Source organism: Galeopterus variegatus, unplaced genomic scaffold, assembly GCF_000696425.1.
Source record: "Galeopterus variegatus unplaced genomic scaffold, G_variegatus-3.0.2 Scaffold6755, whole genome shotgun sequence".
Lineage (NCBI taxonomy): Eukaryota > Metazoa > Chordata > Mammalia > Dermoptera > Cynocephalidae > Galeopterus > Galeopterus variegatus.
The window spans coordinates 30,897-55,910 of NW_007732866.1; the positions used below are offsets into that span (position 1 = coordinate 30,897).

Sequence of the window (25,014 nt, forward strand, 5' to 3'; positions counted from 1 at the left end):
GAAAGCATTTTTCTCTGCTCTCAGTCAACTCCTGAAGTATGGAGGACTATGCAACTAAATTAGTTAGGAATGTCAAAAACGTTCATAAATAATAAAGTATTCACATATATTAGAAATGGGAGATAGTCTGTTATTAAAAAGCCACACTTACAGAGGTTGCCTAACAAAATATACATCTTAAAAATTCAGCACTTTTTACAACTGTTTCCATCTGAGAAACAAAGAATAAAAATGGGTAATAATTATAGACATAACTTCACACGATACTCTGGATAATATGCAAGAAGCATCATGATGTTTTTCAGATATTTCTCTTTGTGACTATAGTACTAACCACACACTGGAGGAGGGACGAAAGTTCAGATGTGCACAGCCCAGGGAGCCTCCAAACAGAGCGGCAGTGTCCTTGGGGATTTTCTTTCCCTCAGTAAAAGACATGGGGGGTGGAGGGAGTCCAGGAGCTTCACCAAAACATACACAACCCAGCTTCTCATCCAGTCTGCTGGCATCATCAACTATCAAACCATTTGCTCCTCTTTGCAAGAGGTGCTCCTTTAGAAGGTCCCAATAATTTCTGCTTATATTGTTCAACCAGCTGGTTGAAGCGGGTTTCTGTCTTATTTCCCTTAGCTTTTTTCTTCGGTACCTACAAAGGAAAGGAAAGGAAATGAAAAGATAATCAATTTCAAATACTAAATATCACCTTACCCTCAGGCCACCCAAGAAAGAAAATAAGTAGGTACAGAAATCATGTCCACCAAGAAGAGGTTGACTTCCAGAGAGAAACCGTTAGAGAGGAAAGCTAAAAAAGAATCATCCATTGGTAAGAAAGCAGACCAATAGTGCACACAAGCAAGGCCCAACTAAAATGCCATTCAGGGGTTTCAGAGACCTCCTTGCTTTCACTCCCAAATGCACACTTTAACCTCAACGCAGATGAATCTGCCCAGAGTCTGGGCTTTTTTGCTTGCTCGTTCCCTCACCAAGAATACTGCTTATGGGATTTCAGAGGCAGATTTCTATAATATAGTATAGTATAGGTCAGAAATTTCCCAGAGACAGATTTCCTGAGTAGGATGGGAAGCTAATGCTTCTTTTACCCTTAAGGGAAAGAACTAGGGAAGAGGAGAAGGAAGCTTAACCTCAAATGTTCAAGAACACAGGACCACCGTTTTCTACTAAAAGGAACCAAAGCTCCTTAGAAAAATGGCTAACGACAAGACTGGGGGGAAAGTATGTAATATAAGCCTGGATATCTTGTTGTACTAGGATACTTCCAAAGACAAAAATGGTCATGCCAGAAGGATTCAGGAGACAACCTGAAGGGGCTTCTGCTGGCCTCAGATGGGACAAGAATATGACTGCATTTGATTGAAACACTTCAAGTATATAAAAACTCAGGATTTCATAATACTAAAAAAATCTTATTGGTAGGGAAGATTCTTCTTTCTAGAATTCTATTTTAAAATGCAAAAGGACTGATAGAATTAAGAAGTCACCATTCTGCAACCCATAATGAAATAACGGATGTAGACAGCACTCATCAGTGTTTGCTAAAGCCATTAAGTGAAAGGCTGATGGGGGACTTATCAATGGAGGGATTAGGCAGACAATCCCTAAGTTTACCAATCAGTCTTAGCACCACTAAAAACGAGCAGCCAGCCTTATGTGCTACAAGGAAACACACAGCACCACCTATGAAATACTCATCAAGAAAACTGAACTTGATCAAGCCTCTAGATCTAGCAGTTGACAGGTAATATGGGGTGTCATAGGAACAAGTTAAATGACACTGCCAAGAGGCAAGCAGCTAAATTCAAAATGTAATACATTCTAAAGGGCAAATGACCTGGTTTCCCCAACAAATTAACAGCATGGAAGAAGGGGGGTTGGTAAGGAAGAGTGGGTATTATAGAATTTTTAAAAATTTGAGAAATGAAAAACCAAATGTAATGTGTGGACTTCATTTGGATCATGACTCACACAAACCAAGTATAAAAAACATTTTTGAGGCAACTGGGGAAATTTTAATATAGGCTATGTATTAGATGATATTAAGGGCTTCTTATTAATTTCAATAGATATAAAGACATAATGTGTACATTTTTAAGGCCTGATCAATTAGAGATGCATCCTGAGGTTTTTCTGAGCAATATACCTCATTTTCACATGAAGTATATTTATATATGAAATAGAGTTTGCTTTAATACACTCTAGTGGGGGAAAAGCATGTATGGGGAATAGGTAAAACAAGGTAGCTATTGAAGCAGTTACAGATATATGGGGGCTCATTTTACTTTTCCCTCCACTCTTATGAGTGTACCTTAACATCTTCTAAAAAGCAGTAGTCCTGCATATAGCTGCAATCAAGAAGCCCTTTCTTTTTGCTCAACCAACCAACGTACAGGAGTGGCTGCGAGCTCAGCAGAGCTTCACCATACCAAAGCCAAGTGCCCTGCAGAACTCACCTGCTTGGAAGATAACTGCTGTTTCTCTTGCTTCCACTGGTTTACCTGGGACTTTGGCTTTGGGGGAGGGAGAGACTTCACTTTACCTTTGTCCCGTAACCTGAAATAAGAAGGCCAAGTAAGTGTCACCCTGAGTCCTTCCTCTAATTGGCACCCCTAGGTTTTCTCAGCTCAAGAGATAAAATTGCTTTTTGCACATTGGCTCTTTCTAAGCCCGTGATAAGTTAGGTCATTCTAAAAAGGATACTGCAACAGACTATCCTACATATATCCTGTATATTTCCTGGTTTTCTATGGGGGTTTTTTTCCCTTAAAACCTTATGGGAATCTCAAAAACCTTCATTTATTTAATAAATATTATGTAAAATTCTACTATGTACATAGCACTAATCTGTTGCCCCAAACAGAAACTACAGGTGAATCTCAAGTATGTGGCCTCAGCTGACAACAGAGATGGCCATCTAGACAGGAGGAAGCTCTTCAACAGACGAAGAAATGGCATGAAAGCCTGCCCTGGAAGGTTCCTCCGAGGCCCCCTCTGCCATTTGATCCAAGAGTGACATCTCTGCTAGTTAGAGAGACATGTATGGTAATCCTTCGTGTGGGACTGGCACAGCACCATGCATCCCTTTCATCCAAACAAATGCCACAAAGAGGAAAATAGCTAAGCAAAAACAAACCCATGTAGAAGCCACCCACCATTCCATGCTGCCCTCCTACTGCTCACCTAATTTTGGGGCCTCGGTGTGAAGGCAGCACCAGGACCTTTCTTCTCTTCGTTCCATCAGGCAGCTCCACCTGCTCCACTTCAGCCTTGGTCTGGAACCCTGCCCAGTAGGTAGAGCCCGCTTTCCCCTTCTGCTCTGGGGGAGCCTTGCTTTGTTTCTGTGTGTGGCTTTGGGCTGCCTTCTGTTGCTGGTCTTTTCCAGGCTTTGGTTGCTCCTTCTGGGGCTCACCAGTTGCAGGCTTGGATCTCATTTTTTGCTGCATAAAATAAGAAACTGCCATCTGGTTTCCGGATGAGCTTTGTTTGCTGGAAACACTCAGCAGAAGAGGAGCTGTATATGAGCTTGGTGAAGGGGAATTCTCCCCCACACAGTTGGAGACTGCAGCAAAGTGAACACAAGTAGTTCACAAGCCCTGCCATAGTACAGATGGTTACTGAGTGGGGGACACAAAGCAACCATTCCTCTTTCCATAACAGAAACAGGGGAGAGTACACACCTAAAACTCAAAAGCTAGTAGGTGGGACAATTAGAAAAGGTGTAACACTTAAGGGGAATACCAAGGGAAAAAGAAAGCAACAGAGGAAACAACTGAATAAAGGCTGAGAGTTTTTCAAAATTAATGACAGATACTAAAGCACAGACATGGGAGCTCAGAGAACACCAAACAAGATAAATAACAAAAAATCTACACCTAGCCTTATCACAGTCAAATTGCAGAAAATCAAAGACAAAATCTTGAAAGAAGCCAGAAAAAAAAACACACCTTACCTATAGAGGAGCAAAGATAAGATTACACTTGCTTTCTCTTCAGAAACCATGTAAGGAAGAACAAGTGGAGTGAGATATTAAAGTTTTGATAGAAAAAATGCCACCAATTTAGAATTCTGTATCCAATGAAATTATCCTTCAAAAGTGAAGGAGATGGGCTGGCCAGTTAGCTCAGCTGGTTAGAGCATGTTGTTGATAACACCAAGGTCAAGGGTTCAGATCCCCATACCTGCCAGCCACCAGGAGAGAAAAAAAAAAGTGAAGGAGAAACAAAGACTTTCTCAGACAAACAAAAATTGATGGAATCTGTCACTAGCAGACCTGCCTTACAAGAAATGCTGAACAAGTTTCTTCAGAGAGAAGGAAAATGGCATAGGTCACAAACTCAGACTTACCTAAAGAATGGAAGAGCATTAGAGAAGAAATAAACAAAGTGAAGAAGACAAGGAAAAGATATTATGAGAGAAAGGCTTAAAGGATGTTACAGATTTATTTGCGCAGAAGTGGAAGAAAAAAATTCAATTGAAATTAATGTAATAATAAGTGGGATTTTTTGCCTTTTCACCTTAAAAGTCCAGATAGGTACATTGATACAACCAACATTTATTATATGTCTATAATGTGCCACTTTGTTTCTAAGTGGCAAGGATACAGATGGAAAGAATAAAGTGTCTAACTTTCAGAACTCACAGATGACACAAATAAAGCAAAGTAAACAGCCAAACAGTTTAAGGAAGTTCCCGTAAGTCCAACTAAGGAGGGCTTATTTCTTTTGAGAGAGGTAGGAGAATGCTATCTGAGGATCACTTGAGCTGAATATGGAAAGTAGTACAAGTATCCTTTTGAGTCAGGGGAAAGAGGCATTTTTACAAAGAAAGATGAGTACATATATAAGTGGTGGTGACAAATAAAGCTATTTAGATATTACAAAAACAAACAAACAAACAAAGCCAGTAGCTTCAGAATCATCTCCGAGGCAATGGCTTAAGGCAGTAAACAGTTCTATTACCTAGAATAACAAAGTTGCCTTGAACAATAACCAGACCCCAGGTTTTCCAACCCAGGCCCATTAACCACTGAAATTGTTCAATCTGTTGGTCATGCTCATGGCATATACCACAAAGACTACAAATGTTTGCTATATATGCAAGTTACGGTATAATATCAATGAGAGTTCTAAGAGTTTTGGAATCAAGAATAATCTGGCCCTATACGTCCTGGGGGAAGATGGGTAAGAGAATGAGTATTAATTGCATGCTGACCATGTAGTATGCTAGACAACTGATATGCATTATCGCATTTAATTCTCATCAATAATGTGAGGAAGATGTTGTTAACCCATTTTACAAACCGAAGCTCAGGGAGGGAATAACATGTCAAAGAATATGTAGCAAGAAAGGGACAGAGCTAGAGTTTGAACATGAATATTCCTGTTCCCAAAGTCTCTGCTCTCTCCTCTGTATACACTAGATTAAACACAGTACCAAAACTATAGGGCATCAGGCTTCTCCCCCCGGCCCCCCCCCCCCTTTTTTTTTTTTTTTTGACAAATCAGAGGCTTCTGCTTACTTCCTCTACTTAAAGGTAAGGGGTCAGTTCTGCAAGCAGTCTATCCAATTTAGAGTTCCTTCAAATCATCTTATCTCCTTGAATCACCACTCACTCCCCTCCCCAACCCTGTCCACTTGCTATTCTTTCCCACCACTCATATGTCAGAGGACACTGGTCTTGAAGGAGGAGACTGAGTGTCTGCAAGTGGTCCTCAGGGAACAGGTCTCTGCAGAGGATGAGACTCACCTTCTGAGGCCCAAAGATTTCTGGATTGTTGTTGATGTGGCGAAGGGCTCCCAGGGCATGCTCATGCTCCTGGAACTCTGCAAAGGCATAGCCCAGGGACTGACCTTTCACGTTCCCATGAACTCCTTTAAGGTCTCGCATCACCCTACACTACAAATAGAATAAGAAAAAGAACCAATAATTACAGAATGAGAAGGCTTGCCTGACATGAACTGCTTTAACAGATTCAGTAAGAAATCAAGTTATTGAAACAGAATCTTCACTTCTATCACTATCACAAAAATCATACTGGAATAAGATGGACTTACAAGTCTCCATCTTATTAGAATATACCTACTGAGAGCACAAATTAAATAGATATTTTGTTGCTTTCTAAGAGTTTATAGACATCAATACAGACATACAAATAAAACTTCCCAAGGAAAATTTATAATAGCTAACTGTTTACATACAAGTTGAGAGGTACTTGATAAAGAAGGCTTGATAGCTGTAGACAGGAAAGACATTTCAGGCAAGGGAAAGAGCCTCCCCAACATATAGCCTCAGACATACAGGAAGAAGTTTCAGCTCTCTTTGCTTGGAGCTCAGATCCTCTCTGGCGTGATCTTTCCCTAAACCCTTAAACTGGACGTAGTAGGCATCCTGGAGCACTGCAGTATCACAGAATATTTTGAGAAAACTGATCATTTACCCACTATTACTCCTGGAAGCAGTCGTTCTCATGTAATGGAAAAGTCTAAGTAATGGAAACATGTGGATGCTACATTTGGTTTATGTCCTGTATCTACTCTGTTCCTAAAACTATCATGCACTGTAGGGGAAACAAGAGAAGTATACATTGAAATTCCTATCCTTGACATGCTTACTTTCTATGATACTATACTTACACATATGAAAGAATTAAAGAGAACAACTCGATATACTGCAAATATTAAAAAACAGAGATTTCTCTAGATCATGACAGGTTTTAAAAATGCAGAAACTTACCAAGTATTGTAGATGTTGACATGAGAAATTATACAACTGACCCCTATGCGAGTAACACCTGGAGCAGTTTTACTAAGAGTAATGTCAGCTTTGTGCTGATATATTCACATTTTCTCATATAATTTCCCAAATACCAATACCTACATTTTGAAGAGGCTTTCAGGGATCAGGAAAAGTTTACAGTAATGAAACAGAGAAAAGCAGACCCAAAATATTGGTAATTATACTTTTTTAATAAATACTGATTGAGAGATTACTACATGCCAGGTACTAAGCCTAGGATTGAGGATAATGAGATAACACTTGTCCTCAAGGAACTCAGTCTGGTCAGGAGAAACCACTGACACAATTTCAGGCCAGTGAAATATTTAAGTGCTATAACAGAGATACACAGAGCGTGCTGTAGGGGCAGAGGAGAGGTTTCTGTCTTCACACAGAGTCTAACCAAGTCTTGGTGTGAACCCAGCGTTTTCCTAATTCAACTGCTAAAGACTTGCATGGCTCCCTGTGCTCACTATGGGGCACTGCAGACTCTTACCATAGGGTAAGAGCCTAATCAGTACTAAAATGCTCTTCTAAAGAGCAAAGCACACCAAAAAAAAAGCAAAGCACACAAATTATTTTCTCTGCAAGAAAATTCACATTACAGCACATAATATAATGCTGACACATGGCAGGCATTTAATAAATGTCTGCTAAATTAATTCATGAGGACAGAGAATTCCTCACATTCTGCTGCAATTTGGTCAGATGGGAAAAAATAGTTCTTAGAAGAAAAAAAAAAAAAACCAAAACCAAGAAAACTGCTGAACTCAGCCTTGCATGCTGACAACACATCCAAAAGAAACTCTGCTGACATTCTGGCACCACAGCCTGAAGTAAATGCTCAGTCTGAGCCAGGATGAGAATGAAAGTTCTACATGGGCAGGGCTACTCTCACCTCCTTGATGCGTACTCCCTTCTCCCCCCTAGTAGCATTCAACAGCAGCTTTCTGAGCTGTTTGTCATCCACGGCCTTTGGGAGATTGTGCAGGCAGAGTCTGGTACGAGAGACAAAAATATTCTGGTCCTTGAGTTTTTGATGCTTCAGTAGCTCAAACTGAAAGAACAAGTTGGTATCAGCATAAGATACTCTTTAAAAAGGTAAGTTTGTAAACATCCAAAAGGAAAGAACCATAACCCCTATCCCATAACCACGCACAGAGAAAATGGAAGAAAATTACCTACACTGAAGCCTTAAAAAAATGTCCACCATAGGGAAAGAAAGGTCCAAAGAAGCAAGATAGTGAGTCAGTAATAGTAAGGTGGTAGGAAGATTATGGGCTCTGGAGTCGGATCTGAATTAGAAAGCCATTCCTAACTGGAGAAATTACATGAAATTTTTAAGCCTCGATTTTTCAACTACGAAATAGAACTGCAGATCAAAATACAACACAAATCTCTCAGCACTGATGTGAGGCCAAAATGAGATAACATACAAAACAAAAAGATCCCTAGCTCAAAATGCAGCCCAGAGCAAATAATAAATAACACTGTGGTTAACATCTATGTCCTCATCTACCCACCAACTCCAACTAATTATCTAGTCCTTCCAAAGGAAATGAAACTTTTTAAGAATCCTTGATAGAATGTGTCTTGTCTCAACTCTGCCACCCTGAGGCAAAGAAGTGTCCATAACCAGAGAAACATATTCTGCTCTTAGAGCCACATCAACTGTACTGCCACAAAACACCAGTTCCCAGGGTGACCAATCTCCAAAATGAAATGAAGAATAACATTCTTCTCCTAATTTGTTTTTAAAAATTAGGTTAGTAGAAAAAAGTTTTCAATTAAATTGTTTCTTTTATCAAGTCTTAGTCCTGCTGCTTCTTGTTTGGTAATGGTACTAACAAATCACAAAAAAAAGAAGTGCTCTGGAAATAAATATTAAAGGGACATCTGAAGAGGACATGCTATCATGCCTAAGTTCAACAGACTATTTCTCTCTCAAGCAAAGCTGTGCCTGCTGTGAATTGATAATGCACACATATAACCTAGTGAGCTTTTTCCTAGCAAAATTAGTTCTTAAATTAAATATGTTATTGCCTTATGGTCTAAAAAGGGTATGTAATGCCCCCAAATACTATTATTTCCAGATGTTCACTACCAAAAAAGCTGAGAACACTAGTCTAGAACCTATGCACACTGAAAAAAGACACACTGCCTCTTGCTGTCACTGTATTCTCATCTCTGTTCATAATCACCTGCACCTAATTCTGTTCATGGTTATATATCTTTACCATTCAGGGCTGGCTTAGCTTTTTGAAAAGTAAGCTACATAGGTAAAAATAAAATTTACTGGGAACTAATGTTACCAAACTGCAGAAAAACTTAACGGTATCAGTTCACAGTGAAAACTCCCATAACATGGAGTTTTCCTAAAATGATTTTATAATCTGGAAATAGCAGCTCTTCCCAACTGACATCTCAACTTCCCCTTCCATGAGCCACATCTCGTTCATTTCCTAAGAACTCTAGCCCACACCAATCTTCCTCTCTGATGTTATTCTGAGTTTGTATTGACACCTAATTATACACAGCCCTAGCCTCTAAACATCTGCTGCATGATCTGGCAGCATGCTATTCAGCAAACATTAGGGAAACAAAGAATAAGACCCTGTTCTTATGACATATAAGGCTGATATAATACTATAACCCAAAACATTAGGGAAACAAAGAATAAGACCCTGTTCTTATGACATATAAGGCTGATATAATACTATGTATAATCTTGGGTTATGTGCTGTTTCACTGGTATGCTTCTGTTCTGTCTAACAAGACTGTAAGTAGGGTATATGACCTACACTAGGCTCTCTGAGGAGCACATCTAGCATTCAACAATTATTTTTAGTGATTTATGAAGAATCTGAAGGCTGGTGCCTAATCTACTCACCCGTTCTCTTTTGGCCATATCAGCAGCACTCACACCCTCTGCAGCCTTCGTCCCAGCACGAATCACTGCAGAAAGAGGGAAAAAGGCCAAGACATCACCAAGGGAATTTTCACTGAGCAACAAGAGGAATGTGATTTGAATGATGCAAACTCTTTGTACAGGACCCAGAGGACTATACTGGCCAGGACATGGTGACATTTGGTTAGATCCAGAAATAGGCTACAGGGCTAAGTTCTGGGCTCAGAGCTTCTGTCAAGGACTAAACGAACATTTTTTTTATTTTGTTCCTCTTCTCCTTCTGTCCCCTCAAAGAAGCTTCACGTACATGCCCAAAGTCAGATGGAAAGGCCTAGAGGAAGTTCTGCAAATAAGTACATTTCAGGCATTTGGAATGCAAAATGTTCCACCTATAACCTGTCTCTGAAACTTAGCTGCTCCTCATGTACTTGGGGGCCATTACTAAGCAGTGAGATAAGCCAGTCTGGATAACAGATAATCATATCGCCGTAGAAGCCTAATATCAGAGGCTAATGGACTAACATTCTTCGTCCACGCTGTACAGCTGTGCAGGAGGTAGGCTGATAAATACCATTTGACCTAGAATAGATTTTTAAAAAAAAACAACTTGAAAGTTAATTTCTGATTATCTTTCTGACATTAGGGGAAAGGTCCTGTCCTGGGTGCACATTTTTTTTTTTTTTTAAAAGATGACCGGTAAAGGGATCTTAACCCTTGACTTGGTGTTGTCATCACCACGCTCAGCCAGTGAGCAAACCGGCCATCCCTATATGGGATCCGAACCCGGGGCCTTGGTGTTATCAGCACCGCACTCTACCGAGTGAGCCACGGGCCGGCCCCTGGGTGCACATTTTAAATCCATGAATAATCCAGAAGAATAATTTTAACTCCTTCAGAAAACCTCTTACTAGAAATGATAACAAGAAGCAAAGGTAATTTGAGTGTTTCTGCCCTCTTTGCTTTGCCAATCCCCTAAAAAAAGAAAGGCACAGAAGAATAATTTTAACTCCTTCAGAAAACCTCTTACTAGAAATGATAACAAGAAGCAAAGATAATTTGAGTGTTTCTGCCCTCTTTGCTTTGCCAATCCCCTAAAAAAAGAAAGGCAGTCAGGCAGAAAAGAGAACGGGATTGGTTAATCCACAAAATGGGTGCAGGTTTCTAACAGAAAGCCATATCAACTAAATAGAATAATGTAAAACTGTTAAAGAGGATATTTAAATTGAAACATGCTCCAGAACACACTATTTTTGGGTCACTGTCACAACACAGGGTCAGCTACTTAGAAGGCTGGTTCACACCTCCCTTCCACTACTCACAGCCTTCTCGGGCCAAATAGAGGTTCCGGGTTCCGGTTGGCTTCTTCACCTTCTTTGTCTGAAGCTTTGCAGCTTCATCACGGGTCACTGCCAAGTCAACCTTGAGCTGTCGGCCATCCAGTTTAAGCCCACCACCCTGTAACAGATTGCAACCCTCTTTTAAAATACACAACGAGTACAAACTAAGCACCTGACAAGGAACACCAAGGAAAGGGAAACAGCACACCCCAATTATGCTATGGAAGCCAAGCCCAGGTTGTTTCAGCCTAGCTGGCTCTAAAGTGGATCACTAAGCCTCACGATATTTAGCATAGCTGTGCAAAAGGCCACATGTGCACCTGGGACAGTCAGCAGTAAAGAACTTATTTTATGGAAGTTGATTAGTCCTAAAGCAGGCCCAAATTGAGGAATATGATCTATAAAGACAAATTTTTAGTATTCTAAAGAAAGCAAATGAAAGAAAAAAGAAAGCAAATTAAATAGTAGTGTTTACTCAAGAGAATAGAAGAGATAATGGCAGTACAGGAGAACTTATCTCAAAACAATTTACACTTGGTTATAAAACACACAGAAAAGTTCTCCATCACCCACACACTTTCAAACATTTACTCCACTTCCTAGATGATCTTACTACCTTCCTGTCCCAGTCCTTATTATCAATCTAGGATAGAGGCTGACACACAAACAGCAATCAATTAAGTATCAGCTACATTATTATACCTCTTTCCTCACCTATGCTATAGGACAGCAGTTCTACCTACTTCATAGGGCTGATGTCATGATTAGATAAGATAACGCGAGTAAAGTTCAGGGCCTAATGCACACTAAATGCTCAATAAGTGTTGGCTTTACTATTATCGACAATAAACAATAAACCTTTTGTAAACATCAGATGTTGCCCCTAGGACCCACTGTCTCCCATGTTATAGGGTAAATGAAATGTCTTCCTTACCTCAGTCTCTGGAGAAGCAGCTGCAAGGCATTTCTGAGCTGCTTCTTGAGTCGTGAACTGTGCAAATGCACAACCTACACAAAGAGATAAAATTAAGTGAGATCCCAAACTCCCATGATCCACCAGAAAGCCAAAGACAACACTACAAATGGTGGCAGCCCAACCCAGAGTGAAAGGGGTAGGTAGCATCTACTTACTAAGTACTATAAGACAGGCTCTATGTTAGGCACTGGGTCAAAGACAAATAAGATACCACACCTGCTGGCAATGAAATCTTATTACTACTCCCTTCATTTTTTTCTATTGCTTCTTAGAACTTTAGACTCATCATCTCTTTCCTTAATAATAACTATCCATATGAAATGGTAGAGATTCCAGACTAACACTTTATTTATCATCACTTACAGAGGGCCTATTAGAGAATTAAAAAATGAAGCAGGAATCACTTAATCCTGAAATGAATCATAAATCTCACTAACTCACAGTCACTTGGGAGGCATCATATAAGACAGATTTGCCCCTTGGGGTAAAAGTTGCTGGCCTCTATTGCATGAATATAGCAGAGAACCTGAAAGCCATGAGCTCAATTTTTGGCTCATGCTATAGGATCTCCACAAAGCATGCCTTTCATAGGCTAGATGCAGGGCCAATCAACCCATCCAAATTTTTGCTACTGACAAAAAAGCAGCTTATACAAGCAAAGAAAAAATGTTTACCTTATAGTAGATCCCAAAAAGAAATTTAAGTTTTATTATACATTGTTAGAATTTCTTTAAATTTTAAGTATTTTCTCATATATGAAGACACTGCCCTATTTCCTAGAGCTACTGGGTTATCACTCTTCTGCCCACTAGAAGAATGAGTGGCCACAGACTAACTGAAAGGATACATGTGGCAGGCCAACCCAAGAGTCACCATCTAGTGAGGTCTTCCCTGACTCCTCCAGGCCGAGCTGAGTGCTGCCACTTGCGTCTCCACCCACATCTCTATTATAGCACTGGTCAGGTGGCATCTTGCCAAAAAGAATAAATGCCTCAGGAATAAGGACCACGTTTCTTGCCTATTTCTCCATCCCTAGCACATACCACAGTGGACAGCATTAATAGATACTCAATAGGAAGAAACAAACAATAAAGAAAGAAATATGGAGGAAAATGCTTCTAATAGTCAGATTAGCCTAGTCATCCAATATGAAGAAAATGAGTACTTCTCTGAATGGGTGAGAATGTTATCATTGGAATTTCCAAGGTCGGTGCTGGGTTCAGTCAACATTGCCCTAAAAGTCTGCAGATGATATTTAGCTCTTTCAGGTAGTAAACGGCATTCTTGGGAGGGATAAAGTGTAGAAGGAGCACAAGGCTCCATAAGTTGGCAGAAAAGATGTCAGAAAAATTAAACATGAGCTAAGAAAAGACAATATATTAAGAAAAAAACCTAAAATTATGCTTATTAAGACCATTAACAGACCAAAAAAGACATCTAGTAAGTCAATTGTAGACTACATTCTGAAAATATCAACCCAATATATTATTGCACTCAAAAAGGGACAATACTGGACATCATCAAAATAAAGCAATATCATACCAGTACTTGGAACATTTTATGCAAATCTAGTTGCCCAGTTTTAGAAAAACATAGTGAGAATGGAAAAAGTTCAACACATGTAACTGAATATTAGAGCCAAAGGCACCGTAAGTGATTACTCTAGTTGAACCCACTCATTTTACAGATAAGAAACTGAAGCCCATAGTAGTTAAATGATTTGCCAAAAATCACCCAGCAGATGCGTGGCATAGCCGGAATTAGATCCCTAATCTCCAGGAAGCAGTTCAGTGTTCTTCCCACTGTACTGCCTTATTTACATCTTTTTTAGCAGAGAAAAAAAACTAAAAATAATCAGGTCCTATCAATCTGGAAAATAAGGTTTAGAATGGAGGTTCTTAATCTATGGATAGGCTCCAGAAAGCTCACAAACCTTTTTTCTGGGAAGAAGGTTCACAGCTTCTGCGCAAAGGGATCAAGAATCAAAATAAATTAAGAACTCAGTGCGTTTAAAGAACAACTGCAGTCAATGAAGTCAAAGATTATAAGTGGGTAGAAAAGATGCTTACCTAATAACAGTATTCTAGAATGAGGAGTGGTTAATCCTTAAAGCTCAAAACAAATAGCTTTAGGAGAAAGAAAACCTAAGGCTGTGCTTCTGTGACACAGTTTTCCTTCCTACTGCTGCTCTGTCAGAAGAGCAACAAAACTTCTAGAAGCTTCTCTGTCAGCTTCTATCTCTAACAAAAGCAACAGAAAAAAAAGATCCTGGTAATTTTAAGCAATGTGGAACGATTAATACCCATGAGATGCTATCACATTTGAAATTCAAAGGAGAACAACAAATAGAATTCATTACCCTAAAATAAATAAGCAAGGGTTTAAAAAGCTTAGACAAAATTATGGCTGGCAGCACCGTTTAAGATGCTGAATTTGACATCATGGAAGACAACCTTAGAACGTCATTGGTGCTCCTATGGAATCCAGAAACCTGGGCGGATGGACCATGGACCCTTTAGAATGGCACAATTATGCTCTCATGTAACCTAGTCAATGCCCACAGCAGTGGTCTTAAACCTTTTAGGGCCTGGCCAGCTGACAGCAAATACCTTTAGAATGCTCTGTGTCTGGATGCAAGACAATGCGGACATACTTAAGATCTCCAAATTGCTGGAGGAGCTCCCCAAGTTCTTCTTCCTCTGAGTCAAAGGACAGGTTTCTATGGAAGACAACCAGAGGTCATAAGGAAGGTCAATTACAAAAATGAGATCTTGTGTTCTGGTAAAGGTAGGTGAGTTAGATATCAACAAGGGTGATTCCCTTCCTTACAACCACCCTCACTTGTTCAGAAATAGCACCAGTACATACGGGTGGCTCCCAGTGACCAGGCCTCTGCTATCTGACTCTGCCCCTCGGTCTCAACTAACTGACCTTCCTATGTCAATCAGGTTCTCTCTCCCAGGAATTTGAAACTTAAACAGACATATACACATACAAAGATCAGAAGTTGTAGGTGGAAATCCATTTCAAAATAGCAGTGCCCTACCTAAGGGAAACTTCTGGGGTGCTGAAAATGTTCTGTATCTTGACCTGGGTAGTGGTTATATAGATATATACATATGAAAAATTTCACTGAGTTGTACACTTAGATTAATATACTTTACAGAATATATGTTATACCTTATTTAAAAAAAAAAAAAAAAAAAAAGCAGTGTCTCCAGAGAAAAGACCCACAGCCTCCAGCAACTGGGATCCCAGAAGTGCTCAGATTTTCAGCCCTTTCTTGAGGTTTGCTCTTTGATAACTTTGATTCTATGAGATACTCTAGTGTTTGTCCAACAAATCACTTAAATTGGCCAAAATTACTTTCTCTTAATGCAACCAGACTCACAGCAGGCTAGTGAACAAAGTCAAATCTCTCTCTCTCTCTCTCTCGATTAGCCATTTTTCTCCTCTGTGTTGCTGTGAAATCCAGGTTTCAGTCAAAATTTTACAAAAGTCAGAAAATCCTTCAAAATAATAACACAAAAGCAAACATGGTAAAGTTTACAAGCTAAGCGCAAAAAAGGAAAACTGCTGATTTCTCTTGATGGGATTGAAAAATGTTAGAAGATTTTGTTGTCCTAAATCCAACATAGTGTAACGATTCCTCATTTCCCCAGCTATGCACATTCTTCCATAGGTAAAAGGAACAGTCCCTATAAACATCTACAATTTTACTTCTTTTTTACCCAATAAACAACCCTATAAATGATTCTATTTCATGGAGTAACCCAGATAAAAAAGGTTTTACTGCAATAAGGCATATGCTAGCTACATAAATTTCTTCTAATTTGCCTCATCATGTACATAGTTTTCTCTCTTCCATCCCTTTATTTCCATAAGTTCTTTATTAATTAAAAGATATATAAAGAAATGATATCCTTAGTATTGAGGTCACAGCCTTCTAAGTGTGATGTTTCTTCCTTACTGTTAGAATCCTCTATGAATAAAAATTTTTTCATATGGCAGCTCCAAATAATACAATAAAAAAGTACATGGAAAGATGCTGTTAAGTGAGAAAATGGGCTATAGCACAGCATGTATGTAGACTAAGCCCATCTTTGTAAATACTTATGATTTGGGCATGAGTGTGGGTGTTCTCTGAGTAGTGATTAAGGTTAATTTTTTTTTTGTCGTTTTGCTCATGGATTTCATAAATCTCTTACAATGAATATAAATTACTTGTATGACAAAAACAATCTTAAAAGATTGTACAAGAGGATAAAATACACACCTTCAAAATCAGACCCAAATGACCCTAGTACACTGGTACTTAAGAAAGGGCAAGAAAGCATGCTTGAGGTGTACTAAAGATATCCTGACCTTATGAAAATGCTAATCTACTGCAATGGGGCTGAAACAGCAATAGCAACATAACTTATCTCCACCCCAACTCCCACCCCGTTTTCCTGGAAAGAGATGGGATGCTGATTTGTTCCACATGATGCCACCCCAATCACAAAAAATGAAATCTAAATGAGAACAAGATATTAAGACCCCTGCTATTTATCTTCTGTGTTATAGTTCTGATTCTCCTACATTTCCCATTATTTAGTATGTTCCTGAGACCAGATGTGCTTACGGTCTTAGAGGTATCTAATTTTCTGAACTAGGTAACAGAAATAGTTGCAAAAAGAAGGAAGAGAAGAGGAAAGTAAAGGAGGGAGGAAGGAAAAGAAGGAGGGAGGGAAAAGAAAGGAAGAGGAGAGGAGAGAAGAGGAGAGATCTATGAAGGCAACACAAACAGCAGCTCTTGAGGTGGAAAGGCATACCTGATAAAAACAGTTTTCCCTTCATTCACATCAGAGGGTAATTTCCTCTTCTTTTTCTTTGTGACTTGTACATCTAAGGTAAAAAGAAAAACAACAAACTAAAACAGACTAGTGTAAGCCATAAGACAAAGATTCTTAAATATTCTCTAGATTCTTAAATATCTAAAGATCTTGCATAAATCAATACAATGAAAAACAAAGGATATGCAACTAAATACATGAAAAGATACTCATAATTAAAGAAAAACAGAATAAGAAATGAAATACTATTCTTCACCAACAGATTGACAAAATCAAAAAGATTGATGGAATCCAATGTGGTAAGGGTATAGGAAAAAGACATTCCCATATATTACTGTGATAGTACAAACTTTCTGGAAATATAAGACACATAGAACCTTTGAGGAGAAAACATACATATACATTCACACACACAAACATAAAACTGTATTGTGTGTGTGTGCATGTGTTTTTGCTTATAAATGTATTAAAATATCTCTAGATATACAGGAAACATATAACCGTGGTTGTCTATGGGGAAGCACCCCATGAAGCTGAGGATCTGGGTGTAAGGGAGACTCACCATCTCTTTTGAAGAATAGACATATATGCTTATATAAACATAGAAAATTTCTGGAAGGAAACACAAGAAACAACAGTGGTTCCTTTGGGGAACTGTTAGGACTAGTGGGAAACTTTTACTTTCCATATTACACTCTTCCATGTTTTATTTTATTTTATTTATTTTTTTTTTTAAAAAGATGACCGGTAAGGGGATCTTAACCCTTGACTTGGTGTTGTCAGCACCACGCTCAGCCAGTGAGCGAACCGGCCATCCCTATATGGGATCCGAACCCGGGGCCTTGGTGTTATCAGCACCGCACTCTCCCAAGTGAGCCACGGGCCGGCCCCCATGTTTTATTTTTTAACTTCCTCTCATTACCATGTATCTGTGCTATGATTTTTTCACATGAAAGAATGACAAGAGACAGCTGAATCTGAGTTGTAGAATGCAGGGTCTCATAGTCCCTTCTGTGTAAAAGCTTCTTGGATTCTAAGGTATCCACTAGTCTCTCCTCACAGAAAGCTTATTTCCTCAGATTTCTTATATGGTCACACCAACATGCCAGACTTACAGAAACAGGAGCAGAGTAAAAGTAACTGAATAAAAATGAAAATTTCCACCCAGACAAATCAAATGACCAGTTACTGGTTATTTCTTGTTCTGTAACAACATGCCTTCTTCAATAAATGAGTTGAGATTACCCCCAACATTCTCAATAAAGGCAGCAATGGAGATTGCTATGGAGACTGGTAACAGTTTTACAAAATGCTCCAAGAGGTCCTTGTTACAAACTAAATTGTTTACCCCCCAAAATTCATATATTGAAGCCCTAACCCCCAGTATGACTATATTTGGAGAAAGGAACTTTAAGGAGGTAATTAAGGCTAAATGAGGTCATAAGGGTGGGGCCCTAATCTAATAGGATTAGTGTCCTTATAAGAAAAGAGAGGGCTGAGGATCTCTAAAATTAAATAAACTGGGCCAGCCCGTGGCTCACTTGGGAGAGTGCGGTGCTGATAACACCAAGGCAACGGGTTTGGATCCTATATAGGGATGAGATCCTATATAGGGATGACCGGTGCGCTCACAGCGCTCACTGGCTGAGCGTGGTGCGGCCGGTCTCAAGAAGGACAAAAAAAAGGAAAAGAAAGAGACCAGAGCTCATTCTCTCTCTCTCTTCCCCCTTGAGCACACAAAGGAAAGGCCATATGAGGACACAGCCAGAAGGTAGCACTCAGTAAGCCAGGAAGAGACCCTTGCCAGGAACCAAATCAGCTGGCACCTTGAGCTAGGACTTCTAGCCTCCAGAACTGTAAGAAAATAAATTTCTGTTGTTTAAGCCAGTTGGTCTATGATACTTTGTTATGGCAGCCCAAGCTGACTATACAGTCCTTATCCCCATCTCAACTCAAAAGAGTTCTTTAAAATCCACACTGGTGTTAAGATACAATATCCTGTTTACCCAGTTATTCATTCAACTTGGATAATCAAGAGTGAGAGGTAGTACCTCAGCATTAAGCTGTTTTAAACTCCCTAAGAAAGAATATTCATCCTCGAATACCACTCAAACTCATTTAAAAAACAAACAAGAAATAAACAAGCACAAAAACCTTCAGAAGAAAGAAACATAAATTTTTCCTTTTCACATTTAAATGTAAATTTAATAGAACACCTTATGATCCTATTTTAAAAAAGGCCTGAGCGGAATTGATGCACATTTCTCAGTAACTTATTTAAAGCTTAAAGCCATTTATGAAGATCTAAGCAAACCTTCATCATCTTGCTCTTCAGTGCTGGCATCACTCTGAGCCAGTTCCTCTCCACCAATACCATCACTTTCCTCCAGGTCACTGTCCTCATCAGAATGATCTTCTTCACTGCTTTCTGCAGGGGTTGCTCTCTTGACTGCCCTGCAATGGCACAGTTCAAAACTAAGGATCTAACACCAAGGTCAAGGGTTTGAATTTCTGTACCAGACAGCCCCCAACTACCCCCTGCCCCCCCGCCAAAAAAAAGATTCAGGATCCAGGCTGAACAAGGCGCCTACTCAACTTCATTACACATGTCAATTCTGCAGTGATGGGGGCAGGGGAAAGACATGGCAATTTCTCCTCTCAGAGACAATCCTGAATCCTCCTCCGTTATCTAAGAACAGCCTGATCTGCTTACCTCTTCCGAATTTGCACAGACTTCGTCACATTTGATTCTTTATCCTCCTCATCTTCATCAACATCATCATCATCATCACCTTTCTCTTCTTCCATATCCTCTTCCTCCCTGCCATTCTTTTTAACTGATTCCTGATGTTTAAGTTCATGGCTCTTCTCACCTATGGAGGGAGGTAAAGAAAGTTAGGAATTCATTTAATATCCAAAGCAAGGTTATTTTAACAGGAGTAATTAATACTCCAAGTTTCTGGTATCTTTGGTTTCACAGAATTTCATTTATTTTTCTTACTGTATATAATGAGAAAGTATGAGGGGAAAGAAGCAAAAAACTATCACAAACAAACAAAACCTTCATCACTCAGATTCCTTTGGAGTCTGTCCCATTCATCAGAAGCCTGGAATTAATCTGGCCCAAATGAGAGAAGCAGCAGTTGAGCCTCTGCAAACAGCCCACCACTTGTACACCACGGCCAGCACAATGCTCACTCTGGAGCCCAGCCATGAACTTAATCTCAGTGAATTCTGTTCTCTGAGATCCTGGTGGCTTAAAAGCCAATTGTTTTCAAAATAAAATTCAAGTTTTAAGTTTCTCTATTCTTAATGTTCCATTGCTCCCTATTATGAAAAGCTGGAAAAGGACGGCAAGTAGAGGGGACAATGAATTCAGGCTCTAATCCCCACTTACATCCACCCCACAGGGGTGGGCTTTGACTCAAAAGATCTATGATTTGGGAACAGATCATCAGATGATACAATATGAATTGACAAACAGCCCTGAGCTCATTTCTGAGCCAGCAGGAATTCAGAGTTTTTTGTTAATGCTTAGTCTCATAGTTTTGGTGAATCTTGTGCTTTTGGTATCTTCAGCCCAATATTTTCACTCTGACAAGCAAGTTCCCTTACACTTTTATCATAAACACAAGAGTTGCTTCCACACTCTCACCCAGGACTTATAACCCCTCTGACCCAACTCCACCACCTCTTACCTGGGGCAGAAAGTGATTGTGTATCTTTATATTTATCCTTTGCCACAGCCCAATCCACAGCCACTGTCCGCCCTGTCAAACAGAAGAGTGGCATCAGAAAGGCTTTCTTCCTTTTGACATTCCTACCTCCTATAAATAACTTCCTACTCCTCAAATACAGTAATGGAACCAGTGGAGACAAAGAAACGGCCAATTCAGAGAATGTTGTTCCTTAAATAAAGCTCCTAGTAGCTTCCTACTCTTTTTAACACTTAACTTTTTAATCAATGAACAGATATTTTGCCTTTCTACACAGCCACCACACCTGGGATAAGATGGAGTAAAAAAATAAAGAATAAGAACAGTGTTTCCAGTTAGACCAGCAAGAAGCAAAACAGGCATTCTGGAGTAATCTACACCCTACTCAGAAGTTAGGAAGTCTCTAAGCCAAACCCTTCTTTAGGCACAATACCTAATAAATCAATACCTAGAGCAGTCTCAGTCAGTTTAATAGCCCATGTATGCTGAACAGTGATCATAACCAAGGAAAAGGAACCCAGACACCAAACTGCATCTGTCAGTTATTATTTCAGGGACATTTTTCATTAGAGAATTAAAAGGACACCTTTAGGGCCGGCCCGGTGGCGCACTGCTATAGTGCGCCGCTTGGGAAGCGCAGCGGCGCTCCCGCCAAGGGTTCGGATCCCACATACAGACCAGTTCCCGCTCACTGGCTGAGCGAGGCGCGGGAGCAACACCGAGGGCTGCGATCCGTTGCCGGACACGGAAAAAAGACAAAAAAAAAAAAAAAGGACACCTTTATTAAATAAAGGAAAGAATACTGGCATGAGTTCTTTCAAATTTAACCCTAAGATCAAGAACTAAGAACATATCACTAAAACAGCTTCCATATTAGCAGTGAGACTTTCAACAATGCAAACACCTTTTGAAAATGTAGAAAGTGGGTTACTGTGCTAACTCACCCAAACACCAGTAAATCTGGGTCAGTGGTACAGGTGTAAAAAACTTACCTTTTATTTCTTTCATGTTCATGCCTTTGAGAGCTTTTCCTGCTTCTAGGAGGTTTTTGAACTGAACAAAAGCAAAACCACGCATCTTTCCATCTGTGTACAAATGTACAAAGAAGTTAGAGGCAGCGGGGGCAGCCAACAGAACACTAAGAAGGAAACTGCAGCAACACCAGCTGGCAAGATAGTCCAAATCCTGCCAACTAACCAGCCCCTTCCTCCAAAGCAACAGCTTAGACCCTCTTGCTGAGTATACCCTGACTCGAGTTTGGGAAGAGCAATGCATTTTCTCAAACTGTAACTAGTCTTTTAAAACTAATTTTGAACTAACTAAAAATACAATCAGGGGAGTAGCACTATTATTTGGGTTTTCATTACTTGTCGAGCACTGTGCCAGATACTTTACATATATCATATCATGTAGAGCTCACAAAGAGTATGACATGAACCTTGTATTTTTATTTCAAATGGTGCTTAGTTCAAGGGTAATATGGAAAAAGACAGGTTAAATAATCTTAATCTAAACCACACCAAATGAAAGTTTACTAGTACCTGGCTTCCTAGGGATATTTACTTCCAGAACAGTACCAAATTGAGCAAATATTGTCTTCAAGTCATCTTCTGAACACTGAAGCCAAAAGTGAAGAAAAAGAGAAATATTATCACAGCAAGTAAACGTGAAACATTAGCTTCTAAGTTTGTTCATTAGAGAGAGCTTTTTTACTCCTTTTTTACTTGAGAGACTAGGATATCAACATTTCTGAATAGAAGACATCTTACACTGTATCTAAGAGGCAAAAAAGACAGATGTCAGAGAGCTTTTTCTCCCCTCCCTTTCTCAGCAGTAGTTTCCCCAAGAGGAAGGTATCTTCACATTGAGTATCCTTAATAAGTTCTTGTTTATACGGGCCCATTTTTTGAATTTGACAGGGGTAAGGTTCATTACCAGAAGGAATTAAGTCCATCTTGGTGAGGAATTCCAAAAATGAGCACACCCCTGGCTCTAATAACCTTCAGAACACACAATGTAAGTTTTCTTTGTCACTTACCTTAAAGCTCAGGTTCCGAATAATTACTCTGGCTTTTTTATCTGCCACTTTGGCTTTTTTAGGCTTCAGTTCCTTCTTTGGGGACTCTGAATTTTCTAAAAGTAAGAGGCAATGGAATAAGTCTGTGCTCCAAAACCACCCACTTCCAGGCCAGAAGATCCCAAGAAAAAAGCTACTAGCGACAGATGGCATTTATCACAGGGTTAAGCATGGCAATATCCAGGAACACCAGATTTTCCAGACTGAGGTGGAAACAAAGGACTAAAATGAATATCAAAATACACTGGATGATTATGGACATCAAGACTTCATAAAGCTTTAATTTCTAGAAGCTCCCCTCATACCACTCTGCCTCTCTCTTTCATTTTCATTGTGTACCTCCTTACCTTGGGAGAAAACTCCCTTTGATTACCATTTTTTAGAAACTCACCATTTTTCCCCTTTTCCTTAGATTTGTTCCTCAGTTTTTTCTTGGCAACAGTCACGTTGATCTTGCAACCTTCAAAGGTGGTAATCTCCTTGAGCGCCCTCTGAGCATCTTCCAGCATAGAAAAAGTGACATAGCCAAAGCCTCGACATGCCTTACTCCCTGGAACAGAATGGGAAGGAAAGGGGGTGGGGTGGGGAAAAGGAAAGAGAAGCGTAAGCCAAGAGCCCTAAACCAGTAACTGAAAGCCTAAGCTAGCAGATATACTGCCAAGCCATCGTGTTATCAGTTTGCCAAAAGTCTCAGGAGAGAAAGAAACAGATCGGGATCAGAGACTGTTAGACTTTGCTCAGAGACTGTTAGACTTCTTCCTGCTTCTGCTTTGGTGTCTTCGGTGTTAGCTCCTCTTCTTCTCCCATTCCTAATAATCACGAGAATATGGAGAATCCATGTCACACCTTAGGCCCCCAAAGAAGAACTCAACATCAAATAGAATGAAACATCATCAGAGAAGGTAGAAAAGGTAAGTGAGGTAGCTTTGAAAATCAGAATAATGCAGCCCCTCCTCAGAATATATCAGCAAGAAATGCCTGAGGCCCTGACAAAAGAACTTCAAACAATAAACTGCTTTGGGAGATATTATCACCATCATTACCAATGCCTTAGCTATCAATATCAAATTAAACCTTTCCAAAACAGCTATAAATCTCTTCTCTCATTTTATCGTCAGAATACTCCACGATAGGTAAAGTGAATATTATTATTCCCTCTTTGCAAAAGAATAATTTGAGATGAAGAAATGTAAGTAAATTGGGTAATGTCACACAGGGTGTTAGTAGCTGAATTAATTCCTCCTTACCCGCCCCATGTTCTTCTGCAGGACTCCACAGAGAATATTAGTACCAAACAGATGAATAATCACAAATATCAACTATAACTCACCTTTGCCCTTTATTGGTATGCTTTATTGGTTTAACATTTTTGTACAGTAAAATTTTAAGTAATTTATCACATTGAAAAGGAAAAGCACAGACCAAGAAATCTACCTTCTACCTAAAAGAAGAAACAGAACTCATGTGCTCTGCTTCTCTTTCAACTGTACTTGAATCTCCTTCAGGATATAAGCCCTTTAGCACAGGTAACTAATCCATATAAATTGGTTAAAGTTAACAATTAGCACCAGGAAAGCATACTGTGACATGGCAATTGGTTTCTTTTCTCTTGGAACTCCTCACAAAAGCCTGCCCACTCACCTTTCAGAAAATAAGAACAAGAAAAATCAGGGCCCTTCCTGATCTGTACAACCAGAAATAAAGCAGCCAAAATGTGGAGTTCAGCATCCAAATAAAAGTAAACACTCACAATAAATACCATGCATTTTATATGTCTGCATGAAACACTCTCATGTACATTTAGAGTCTGCACAACGACCACCCTGTAAAATTATTCCCATCTTTAAGAAGTTAAATGACATGCCACTACTATTGCGGAAATCTTCATACCAAATCCCATGATTCCCATCCTATAGAGCACAGCACTCTTTCCAATGTATCTCAGCTGTCTGGATAGGAAACTGCATAGTTTTTTTAAAAGGGAATAAGAAATTTTGTTAAGGATTTGTTAAGGATTTAGACTAAAGTTACACGCAGCCTGTATTCTGAAGACTCAAAGGAGAATTCCATTCAATGGCCTTTTCTTCCCTGGGACACAACCTCCTGGCACTGTAGTGTTTCTCAAACTGTTTCGACAACCCACAGTAACGAATGTAACTTATATTGGAACCCAGGACATACATAGATTCTTTATATAAAACTGAAATAGAAGTTTTACAAATATTCATCTTTTACCATATATGGATGCACTCCTAGTCTATTTCATTTTTAAAAAATTCTAGTCATGGGCCGGCCCGGTGGCGCACTGCTATGGTGCGCCACTTGGGAGCGCGGCGGCACTCTCGCCGAGGGTTCGGATCCCACATACAGACCAG

At 39.6% G+C, this 25,014-nt stretch overlaps 1 protein-coding gene across 1 annotated transcript in view; it reads right to left on the bottom strand.

Moving 5' to 3' along the window:
- Positions 1 to 85: 85 nt before the first annotated feature.
- Positions 86 to 25,014, bottom strand: part of RBM28 (RNA binding motif protein 28) — a 27,885-nt gene continuing 2,956 nt past the window's right edge. Inside the window, exons 2-18 of the mRNA XM_008591203.1 lie at positions 23,031 to 23,189; positions 22,601 to 22,695; positions 22,104 to 22,179; positions 21,555 to 21,647; positions 20,545 to 20,616; positions 19,560 to 19,719; positions 19,161 to 19,300; positions 16,826 to 16,898; positions 14,621 to 14,730; positions 11,970 to 12,043; positions 11,018 to 11,153; positions 9,681 to 9,745; positions 7,689 to 7,847; positions 5,758 to 5,911; positions 3,196 to 3,526; positions 2,469 to 2,568; positions 86 to 646 (exon numbers count right to left, since the gene is read on the bottom strand). Coding sequence (XP_008589425.1) covers positions 512 to 646; positions 2,469 to 2,568; positions 3,196 to 3,526; positions 5,758 to 5,911; positions 7,689 to 7,847; positions 9,681 to 9,745; positions 11,018 to 11,153; positions 11,970 to 12,043; positions 14,621 to 14,730; positions 16,826 to 16,898; positions 19,161 to 19,300; positions 19,560 to 19,719; positions 20,545 to 20,616; positions 21,555 to 21,647; positions 22,104 to 22,179; positions 22,601 to 22,695; positions 23,031 to 23,189 — 2,132 coding nt within the window. The 3' untranslated portion in view covers positions 86 to 511. The remainder of the gene's footprint in view (positions 647 to 2,468; positions 2,569 to 3,195; positions 3,527 to 5,757; positions 5,912 to 7,688; positions 7,848 to 9,680; positions 9,746 to 11,017; positions 11,154 to 11,969; positions 12,044 to 14,620; positions 14,731 to 16,825; positions 16,899 to 19,160; positions 19,301 to 19,559; positions 19,720 to 20,544; positions 20,617 to 21,554; positions 21,648 to 22,103; positions 22,180 to 22,600; positions 22,696 to 23,030; positions 23,190 to 25,014) is intronic.